Below are 11,443 nucleotides of genomic sequence, written 5' to 3' on the forward strand. Positions count from 1 at the left end.
TTCATTGTCGTGAACTCGATGATGGGCTACAAAGCCAGCTTTCGATTTGCAGCACTTGCCACATTCCTCACACGTGAACCCAACGAGTCTCTCCTGTGTACTGGTTGGAACTGGTGCGGAGGCGCCAGATGATTCGTAGTATACATTGTCGAAAGTAACCAGCACATTGAAACCAGACGGGGTGGTTGGCCCTGTCTGGAGTTGCTGAACTCTTAGCTCACCCAGACAGACGTCCAGGCTACCCGGTCGGCACCACGAGGAGGTGGTTCAGCTCGCCGGCCAGGTTCAGCTCGCCGGCCATAACTCATAATCTCATAACTCATAATCTACTAAGTAGTTGAAAACCACATCGCTGTTTCGCTCTCTCAGTACGCAACAGGATCAGTTAGATCTTCTATGCGTATCAATTGTTGTAAATGCGGAACTTGCGAGGAAAATAAGAAAAACACGCTGCATTAATAGCACTTCGCTGTCCACCTTTGTCTCGAACTAGATACCGAATTCGACAGTGTGCAGCTCAGTAAATTGACTCACTTCACTCCGCTCCTTAATACCGGCGAAGTCAGGTCGATTGTTTATGAAATATTTGCTATCAGAGTGCTCAGCTCAGCGAATAAAACAACCACAATCTACGCTACCAACATTCTCCTCAATTGCAAAACTGGATATCCCGATATCAGTAATACGGATCTCATAACCAACCATCTCCCAAGCCCAATTCCGACAGCTTCCAATGGCGGGTCCGGTTCTAGAATGTAGCCACTACATACACTTTAGATAGGTGGTACTTTCGACTTGATCAACACACTAGGTATGTCGGCGAAATCGCTGGCTTACAGGGTCAGAAAGATAAACTTAGCGGTGATCAGACTTTAGAGGAGGTGAATTTTTAGGACGAGAAAAAAAAACTATGTACAGCAATACAGCCAGATTAGAGAAACGGGGGTGAAAAACAGACGGTGTTGCACTAGAAGTCCTCGAGCGCCTCAGTTTGACAATCATGGCTTGCGACGTATGATTATTCGGACCATTGCAGCGTGTGGTAGCGGATATAGTAGGATAAAAGGTGATCGTGGGCTAATAAAACACACAAAAACAAAACAGCGGTTTAAAAAATCAGGAGCAACAGAACAGGTGAAACAGCGGCACTGGTTGCGTAACACTACCATGTTGGTGGATATCTTCATCTTCGAGATGTCACATGAAAGTTCTCGATGACAGCAAACATATAACAAAGATGGCTAATCTCCTGACAGACTTTGGTACGTTGAAACAAACTGGGGACCAAAATACAAGGTTAGATAGTGCGATTGTGAGTGCTGTTAAAGTTACCAGCTCCATACCTCAACTCACCAGTGATCCAAATATCACCATCTTCATCCATTTTTGCACCATCGCCAGCCATGTAATAACCGGGAAAGCGGGAGAAATAGACCTCTTCGAATCGTTTGTGATCGCCGAAAACGGTGCGCATCATTCCGGGCCAGGGTTTGGCGAACACCAGATAGCCTTCAACTTCGACGCCACGGTGCTTCGCTTCCGGCGTCAAATCCTCACCCCTGTCAGAAAAGATCCGTGCGTCTATGCCAAAAAACGGCTGAGTCGCACAACCAGGCTTCGTTGGTGTGGCACCGGGCAAGGGGGTGATTACATGACCACCGGTTTCTGTTTGCCAAAAGGTGTCCACAATCGCGCACCGCCCCCCACCAACAACGTTATGATACCACTCCCATGCGGTAGGATTGATAGGTTCACCAACACTACCAAGAATCTGGAGATCACATTGCAAGGAAGAACCGGACGGCGAAATGAGAAAGAAAGGAAAATAAAGTCAGAATATTAAGGAAACAGAAAGCGTGATCTGGTCCGCAAAAAGCGACGTTTTTTTAAGTTATTGGAAACTTGTTATCAGAACAGGATGGCACAATTTTGTGACCAAGAAAGTCGTTGCCAGAGACATGCTTTGTCAATCGAATCAGACAAAACTATTGCGGGTAAAACAGTGCTACTTCACAAACAGGGGCCCTAAGCTAAGTGCATAACTTACGCGTAAACTCTTTCGACTGTGTTTGAGGACGCACTCATCACCGGCAGCCATCAATGTTCGTATGGCGGTCGGAGCGGTGTAGAACTTCGTGACTTTGTATCGATCAACAATAGCCCAACAACGACCGGAGTCTGGCCATGTGGGAATACCCTCGAATATGACGCTGGTGGCGCCGTTCAACATCGGACCATACACGACATAGGTGTGACCTGGTGAGGTGAAAGAAGAAAGTAGGCTCTCGAAACTATGCCAAATAAGCAGCTGGAAAGAGAAGTCAAGTAATAGAGACACTCAATCGTTCATATAGAATACCAATTTGCACGGAACAGTAGTCAGTTCTCTCGTTTTCGCGATTAATTGGACACTATAAGGGAAAGCTGGTTAATGGAGCAGATATGTAAAGCACCCGGCGAAAATGTTTGAAACTGAAACCTCTCCAAAATCACTTCTAATTACGAAGGACCGAGGTCGAAAGGCCAGAGTACGCTTCAGCTTCAACTGCTTCTGATTCAAAGTTGACAGTAATTTTCCGTTTTTTAGTAACCCAAACGTGTCCACTTGGAGAATGATGCTCAGTTTAATTGGAGCGGATCAATTAGCAATTGGCAATGGTGATAGTACTTGACAAGCAACAGTCTTATTAAAGGCTGCAACGAAAGGAAGATTTTCGCCCGATGAAGGGACCTTAGTGGATTGGCGTGCCAAAAACCATTATGAATATATATCCAAGAAATTCACTGGCATCCTTAGGAGTGTTCTTTTGATCAATGAAGCGTGAAGTCACGCTTCAAAACGTACACTGCCTCCATTCCAATTTGATTTCGTAGTCGATGGAATAAGAGGAACGCTGGAAGGGTTCCAAAACTCTGGTGTTCAGATAGCTGCTGAAGAAAACCTTGTCAATCTGGAATAAGCAGACATCGTTCTCGTCTTCGAAGAGAAGGCTCAGGTGTTTTGGGTGAACTGACCAAAGTCATACCGTCCTTTGTCATGCGCTTTGCAATGTAGGGTCATGCAGTCACTGAGCACACCAATTGTAATCCCAGGAGAGACAATCGAGGTTGTGGAACGTTTTACGTGTCTTGGAAGGTGTATCAGTTCCGACTGTAGTGACAAAGGAGGTCAACGCACGAGTCTGCGAGGCTCGGGTCGCGGCTGCTAATTTGAGACACTTATAGCGTCAAAGTCGTCTACCAGGATGGAGTACGAGCTGTTTTGTTGTATGGTTGTGGGACTTGGCCTGTTCGAGCAGCGGAACTGAGACGTCTTCAGGCATTCAACAATCGTTGTCTCAGGACAACAGCTTGTGTGAGTTGCTGTGGGAGAACCTAAAACGAGGTAATTAGAAAGCAAGTGTCCGGCTGTGCAATGGGGTCTTTCGTCTAATAACGTGTCCAGCATCACAGCTGCGTTGGTTAGGCCATGAATTGCGCATACCGAGCCATCATTTTCAGAAATATAGAGGTTTCGAAAAGTTTGAGTGCTGGCGTTATGGTCAAACTCCCACGGTGGAGTCCTTGGGACCATTAACGTGCTTGGTTTGGAGCGCTGTCAGATATTGCGTTTAGTCGATGTTACTGACCATTGTGCTGTTAGTTTCTTCTATATTGTTTTGGTGAGCGTCTGGAAGTACAGACATCTCCCAATCAAAGCGGTTGGCTGACACCAGGCTGCATGCCTACTTTCCTCTATTTTTCCTTAAGTCAACACTGAAAATGCTATCTACGATGATGGTCGTCGCGCGCAGTAACAATATGCATGGCATACAGTAAGGTGATAATAGTGGGACCAACGGTGTGACAGGAGGACTAGGTTAGATCAGCTGACATTACGCAGGCCTTTCGATCTTCGAGCGTTATTTTCCAAGAGGACTTTCTATCAGCTGTTTCACTTGACGTCTGGCAAGAGCAAAGCAAATGCAAGAATATACTGCAGATGGATGATCACATACTTCATATCAAACGATATGCGGGGTTCTCTTCGTGGCATGGACTGACCTCTAGAGTATTTTTAAGCACAACTGGAAAAAAGTGGAAGTATTTCAAAGCCTCACAACATAATTAAAGCATTACCTCCCTAAGAAAGTAAGAGGGACATGAGGGACAATATAATCGCATGATCAAGGCGTGATGAGCTAAATTTTAGTGTGGCTAAACGACAGAAAAACGCGGCTAAAGCTACTTCACCCTTGGGCAAAGGCCAATTTTGTTACCTAAACTCATTCCACCACCCCCTACCCCTCGAAAAACCCTAATCCTTAAACGATGTTCCGCCAGAACAACCCAAGTTAATCGAAAGTAGGAGCCAATCGGCTGAGGGAATTTCTACGTCGACAAATGGCACGGCTCTCTCTTATGGACGAGCGCGTTTTGTGGAAATATGGATTAAATGCTCAAGAGGCATGCACCAACTATCGCAAAAACCCCACCGAAAAAGACCTAAGGCGGTGTGGGTATAGTTGTATCAAAAACAGACTCTCTCTAACGTAGTCCTGATGTGTTCGACAAAAATTATTCGGTCACACAAGATGCCAACCATCGTTCAAAATCAAGCGTTTCAGGGATTTTACCGCATCACAAGAGGAGTGCCATCGCATAACCACTTAGTGAATTCAAAGTGGATTGGAGTTTTGTTATCACGACTGAGCCATGGTTCATGAGTGGTACTCCTGTCTTGATTGCTGTCAATATGCAAAACACTGTCAGATTAATAAATGCTTTATGTGATTGATCGGGTAGGAAGTGCACACGGATCAGTACCTAGAGGCACGACCAAGTGATGGCGAACAATTACTCGACTGGGATATCGATAATGAAGATGAACTAGAGTGATGTGAGGCAAAAAATAAGCGATATAGTACCTGGAAGTTCCGCGTCTGAGACGCTCAGATGTGAGCGATTAATGTTTGTCTCTACTACCCCGTTACAAAGAAATCAACGCACATGTGTTGAGGCCGGACATGGCACCGGCTGTAGGATCTGTCGCCATGAGCACCTTTAGTGTCTGTGTCCAGCATGATCATGCGAACGCATCGAGGTAGTTGCTGACCATTGTCGGTAAAACAGTGTCTGATATGAACTGTGTGTCATGTTTGCAATTCAGAGTCCTTTCGATCTGGATGCAACACACCGATATTATCCTGTAATGTACAAAACCCTGGCTACTGTATCAAACTAAGTATTTCTTGTTGGTTTATGCACAGTTCCGTTGTATGTTTATAGACCGAAAGTCCTGGTGGAGAATTCGCAAGTACCATGCAGTGCACAGGCAGAGCGTCCATACTTTCATAATCCTACATGACAGCACTTTACATCAAATGACCACGTGGTTACACATTGTCCCATTATTCTTGATTTCACAGACTCGTAATGATAAAGGAAGCTTAAGTTGATGAGAAACTGGCGGCGATCCTGCCAGTCTACAGTAAACCATCTCTGGGCTATCCCATGTGATATGAATGTTACCTGAAGCCTCCGTTTCGGTCTCATCAACGGTTTACACCGGCATCCTGGTTACCGTGAGCGCACATTTCGTGCTGATTTATGCCGCACCTTCTGTATATGTAACAGTCTCATGCCCAAACTCATTTCGGGGATAACCACATGATAGGAGCTGTCAGGCTGTCAGGCACACAGAGGGTAGTGTTATGTGAAGGTCGACTGTTAAGAAGACAACTAGATATGAACCCCACTACTGCAGCTGAATGGAAGCTGGAACGTAGTTGAGCGTTAACGACAGAATGAGACTGAACCAATTATTTGACACCCGGTGGTCGCGTTCGCTGTTAGCGTGCACTAAGAGTAGTCAGTAAGTGGAACGAGCGTAAGCAGCACACCGTTAAACAACGCCGAGTTAAATCACCATAATTCACGCTACGACTTTCAACCTGAAGGATGGGTGGTGTAATAGAGATCACAGTGATATTCGGGTCGACCTTAAACATAGTTAGGGGTCTCAGCTTGAGATAGAGATGGGTCAGTTGTGAGGCATTAGCTGGATGCATGGACTGGAAGCTATAGATCTTGAGTTTCCGAATTCCGAGATCACGAACAGTGTTTGTTAGAGAACTGTAAATTGCCTTACAGAACCAGCGTTTGGATAAGTGAAAAAAAACATCAAAACAACAACCAAAATTAACGAGGAATAAGCGTAAAACGATATCGATAGACCACAGCATCCAAAGTGGATATCCGATTGGTGTTTTCGGAGGTGAGGTATGCTCAGAATATTGCATGTATAATTATGCATGAGAACGCTCCAAACCATCACCAGAAGTAAATAAAGCCACAAGATTCTAAACCCAAACTCCGAAGAGGGAGCAGAACGAAGCAACCAGAAAAGAATAAACGTGGTAACACTAACCTGTAATCCAACCGGCATCGGCAGTGCACCAGTATACGTCCTCAGGATGGTAATCAAAGGTGTAGAAAAACGTGGTGGCTGCGTACACCATATAGCCACCCACTGTATGCACCACACCTTTGGGCTTGCCTGTGCTTCCACTTGTGTACAGAATGAACAGAGGATCCTCTGAATTTATCCACTCAATGGGGCAGTCAGTGTCATCAGACAAACTTTCCATCAAATCGCTCCACCAAACATCACGACCAGATTTGAGCTCCAGGTCTATGCTGTCAAATCAAAAGAACAAACCAAGTAGGTAAGAAAAGCATGACATCACTGTTCAACACTGCACTGATTACGACTATGATTTACTTGAAAGCCTCATTGTGAAGAAAAGAATAAAGGAGGATGGGGAAGGGATTCAGTGCTAGCTTGCTACTATTTTATAGTATGTACATGGTAGTATATATACACATACATGGTATATATGAAGTTTATATATTGTATAGTATTGCCGCATTAAACAAAAATCTCGGAATACGACAGTGAATATAAGGTTGATGAAAACTACGTGACAGTCCTTTCTGGGCCTCATCATGCAAGACTAGTCCCCATATTTTATCAATCTTATATCTCATCTCCCTTGTCAACGAAAGCTTATCAACTGATAGCTCAAACGTAAGTGAAAACCAGCAAAAAGTCACTGGTGAATCGATATACCTTTGAGCTGGACGAACACCCAGGGAACCGTGGTCGACTTGGGCACCGTTAACTTCATTGGGTCTGGTAGGCATCATAGTCACATGACGCAGAATGATGCAATGACGTACAGGATGACCATTTTCCTCACACATTTGGAGCGCAGCAGATGCATTGGCCTTTAGATCGATCAATTTCGTTCCCCTCCAAGTTCCATCGCAGGTTATCAAGACTCTGCACCTGAAATTCGGACGTGTGGTACAGGGAAAACGATTTTCGACCATCTTAAAACACGTTAAAAAGGGAGTCACCAGACGAGCTAGGCTGCTTTCAATAAATGAAACAGTGTAGCAGCAAAAATATTACGATGGAAAAGCTTATGCGAAAACTTGAAAAGTTGCGAAACAGCAGTATTAGAAGGGGACCAAACCCAACAACCTCACGATATTCTCGATGTTAAAGATCACCGAAAAAGACAGAATCAAGAGAAATGGTAAAATATAAGCTAAGCTACAGATCCAAAAAATGGATGATCCGCGACGAATTTTGATGTTTTTTGCGTGGTATAACTGCACATAAATTTACTGAACTTTTCGGAGCTAATGCGAATAGAGGGAAGCATCCAAAAAAGGAATGGGCAAACAAGATGATCACTCGTTGTGGGCAGCAGGATTACAAGTAGCCAGCGATCTCTGACAATAAAGATTGAACAAGTCTTGCACTTCATTGATCCTATCCGGAGTGTCCATGTGTCCCATAACTTGTTGGCCAATGAGCAGAAATTTCTGGAAAACGGTGTTCAGTGCGTCCACCTATGGGACCTAAGGTGGCGTTTGGCGAGAGAGCACCATCAACATTCTCAACGAAAGCAGCTATTTACATAGTGCAGCCGTGCGCAGAATCGATCTCCACTTTACAGCCCCGGATTTAAAACACTATGTTTATTGAAACAGACTAAACTGAAACAGTATTTACGCAATCGCTGTCCAAAATCCAGTGGCTCTCAGCCTCAATTGTAAAATTCTAACAAAACATGGAAAAATAAACTGGTTACGTACTTGGCATCAGTAATTCGGCTCGCCAAGGCGGAGGCAGAAAACCCTCCGAATACGACTGAATGCACCGCTCCAATACGTGCACAAGCCAAGATTGCAACGATAACCTCCGGAACCATTGGCATATATATTGCGACACAATCGCCCTTCTGAACTCCAAGAGACCGCAAAGCATGGCCAAACTTTTTCACCTACAGAGAAAAATAACAAACTAGAGCGGAAGTACAGAGCCATGTGACATTCGTTCATTGAACAATTCGAACAATTAATCTATCGCTCTTCTATCACTATTCTGCAGTAACATAATACGACGACCTTGGATTCGACTCGAACAACAAATGGAGTGGGGTATATATACGCACAGAAGTAAAAAAAACAGGATATTGGATTGGATAAAAGGACCTGTAACAAGCTCAATGGCACTAGGCCATTACACTGCCTCCAAGGTAAAGTTAGAAATCAGGATGAAACGTTATCATCATATCTGTGTTTTCCATCTAGGTCACTCAAAGGTGTGCGGTAGCCAATTGAGGTGACGGCATCAGTTTCCGTCCCCGGCCTTGAAGGATTCAACTGGCAAGTGAACACAATTAACACACCAAAATGGTGAAGATTAGCAAATCTTCACTTAAGAGCACCAAAGAATTCTGGACTACCATTGACTTGATTGAGTCCCATCCGTGAGTTCATAGCAACAGTAAGTTATATATTAGACTTCACAAGTTACAAAGTTTTCAGTGGTGAGCAGTCCCACGTGTTGGGAAAAGTCCAGAAACTGTAAGTAGGAGAACATCTGGATATCGAAACACTTACGTAGCCGCAAAACTGACCAAATGATATAAAACGTCTGGTTATTACAGAGAATTTTAATGCCCGTCATTTAATGCAACATAACTTTTGGACACATGCACTTCACTCGAATGCACATCTGTGCTCAAACTCATCCGCACGTCCCGTTTCAGCTAGAAGGACAGTGATTACCAAAAATTTAGAGACGACCTATTTATGGGATTGCTCGAGCTAGCTGGTGTGACAGGATCAACCAACACAAGACTTGGAGATGAGAATTGCCCTGTCAACTGTGGGGAAACTGGGTCATATGACGGTTATACACAATACTGTAAATCGGAGATTGTGTTGGACGTTTGCATACCCCGACATACCCTTCGCCAGTGTTGGAAATCCACATCAGGCTCCTGCCAGATGTTTTAAAACCGTCTACAAGATTGCGACAGATCTTCTGTTAGAGCGTTCCAACCGCTGGCCACTGTGCCGATGTTACGTTTCGACATTTAGATTGCGACAGTCTATAGACGGTAGTAGGTTTTGTTTCTGTGAAATCGAGTGGTAACACAAAAATATCTATAAAAACGAAGGAGTGGATCGCTTATGAAGGAAAACAACGCTGGCCCCAGAAATTGTTTCAGAAACAAAGAGCCTCACATCTAATGAAACTCTGTGTTGCCCAGAAACTGATCCGGAGTGATAAAGTTAGCATGGTGAGCTGGTACGGGACCTTAAGGGGTTCTAGCCTCAAATCAGGTAGGCAGACTACGAGTGAAGGAGCACCGCATACACCCTAGGAATACGGAGCGCGCGACTTGCTTTTTTCAAATGAAGTAGATATTTTCACGCATTGAATGCTTCTGCTCGTATATTCTTCGTCTCAGTCAGAGGTGGCTCAAAGGTCGCGTTGTCACTCGGAGATAGCGACAAGATAAATACAGTTATTCGCGAATATCAGGTAAGTTGATGATGAAACACCACAATTTCAGACCTATCGCGTGGTTTCGGTGATGTCAATTCACTAGGGTAGTCAAACGGATAATCGGAAGGTCAAGGCATTGTTCCGTTTAATGGGGGTAGCTTACGTGTGATTCATGGCTTAACCAACTGTGCATTAGTTGGTTTTTACTGGGTTTGTAGTTTGCATTCACGTCACTCTTGCTCGAACAGTACTCCCTCCATCCTGGATCCTTTATTATTGATAGTCCACGCCGTTTAATGGCAGTTTGTTCACTGTGAATAATCGCCCATCCTCGCAGAGAACTGATACCAACCCCTGGAGTTAGAGTTCAACTGGATGACGACGGTAGAGGATGTTTACTACAGGGAGCTGGGATTTGTTGTAACCAATTCAGTGTTCTGTGTAAATGGTGGGCTATCAGTTTATTCTATGACGGCGGCTCCGAAAGTTCTGTGTCCTCTAGCATTAAAATCCCATCCGGTGATAGGATCCTAGTTTTCGGGTATGTAAACGATACTCACTGACCGTTATATGCTGTATGATCGCTCTAAATATGAGGGTAATCCATATGATGTTAGTTCTTGTCTCACAAGGGCAGGAACCCGCACTTGCAGTCACCGTGGATGCATGAACAATTACCAATAGCCTTCATCACAGCCGGTGTTAGCATTCAATAAGAGATGCCGCTAAGGGTATTGGGAACACAGACAGCCTAGTCTATAGTGGGTAATTGAACTGACTACCCTCTCGATCTACTCCGGGTTACTGCTGTGAGCCTCTGATGATGCAGAAGCCAATGTGGCCGGATATCCTGGGGTGGGTATTGTATTGAGCGAACTAGCGGAGGCGTCTCTAATTGAACATAAGCCCCCACGTGGACAGGCTAAGCGCTGCTGAGACCCGATTGGATGGTCATCTTGGAGTGGACACGAGACGCGCGGACAAGAGAGATCACCTGCATCACCGATTTCCAGAACAGCGGAAATCGCTTGACGAAGTGGTGCCCATCAACGAACCAGCCCCGAATCCAAATAGACCACATCACCGTCAGTTATCGGTGGCGACGGTCGATAACCACCTGTCACTCCTTCTGGAACACCAGCGTGAACTCCGACCATTCAATTGTGCGCTGCTACTTTCCATTGCCCTTTTTAGGTCTATGCAAAACGCTCACATGTCACTCAGCCATTGAGAAGCTAAAAGACCCAGAAATCAAACGAAAATACTAGAACCGGCTCCTCGAACGACTGTCAGACAATCCGATGTCGGATATAAACGGCCACTGGGAAAAGATATCCAAAGCGCTACTCACAACAGGAACATCTGTTTGCGGTACAACTAAGCCACCCTCATCGAAACACTGGATCTCTGATAGGACTCTGACTTCGCTGGAGGCCCGGCGATAGATTGCTGCTGGCCGCATGTCATGACTGTATAACCCATACCTTTGCATAACCCATTAACTCGTGATTCTCACTCTATTTTCAGCTCATGTACTATAGTTATTAGACGATTAAAGTGTACATTACGTCTTCCTATTCTGTCTCCTTT

At 44.8% G+C, this 11,443-nt stretch overlaps 2 protein-coding genes across 2 annotated transcripts in view; one reads left to right on the forward strand and one right to left on the reverse strand.

Moving 5' to 3' along the window:
* T265_00281 (hypothetical protein) overlaps window positions 1-11,443 on the reverse strand; it is a gene marked incomplete at both ends in the record, with an annotated part of 32,965 nt that overhangs the window by 10,636 nt on the left and 10,886 nt on the right. The window contains 5 exons of the mRNA XM_009164026.1: window positions 1,354-1,771; window positions 2,048-2,256; window positions 6,410-6,678; window positions 7,112-7,330; window positions 8,149-8,336. Of these exons, the coding sequence (XP_009162290.1) occupies window positions 1,354-1,771; window positions 2,048-2,256; window positions 6,410-6,678; window positions 7,112-7,330; window positions 8,149-8,336 (1,303 nt within the window). The remainder of the gene's footprint in view (window positions 1-1,353; window positions 1,772-2,047; window positions 2,257-6,409; window positions 6,679-7,111; window positions 7,331-8,148; window positions 8,337-11,443) is intronic.
* Window positions 3,060-10,789, forward strand: T265_00282 (hypothetical protein; the record flags this gene model as incomplete). Its single annotated transcript, XM_009164027.1, has 3 exons — window positions 3,060-3,180; window positions 3,245-3,385; window positions 10,683-10,789. The coding sequence occupies 3 exons, from the start codon at window positions 3,060-3,062 to the stop codon at window positions 10,787-10,789; spliced, it is 369 nt and encodes a 122-aa protein (XP_009162291.1).

The sequence above is a fragment of the Opisthorchis viverrini genome, assembly GCF_000715545.1.
Source record: "Opisthorchis viverrini unplaced genomic scaffold opera_v5_3, whole genome shotgun sequence".
NCBI lineage: Eukaryota > Metazoa > Platyhelminthes > Trematoda > Opisthorchiida > Opisthorchiidae > Opisthorchis > Opisthorchis viverrini.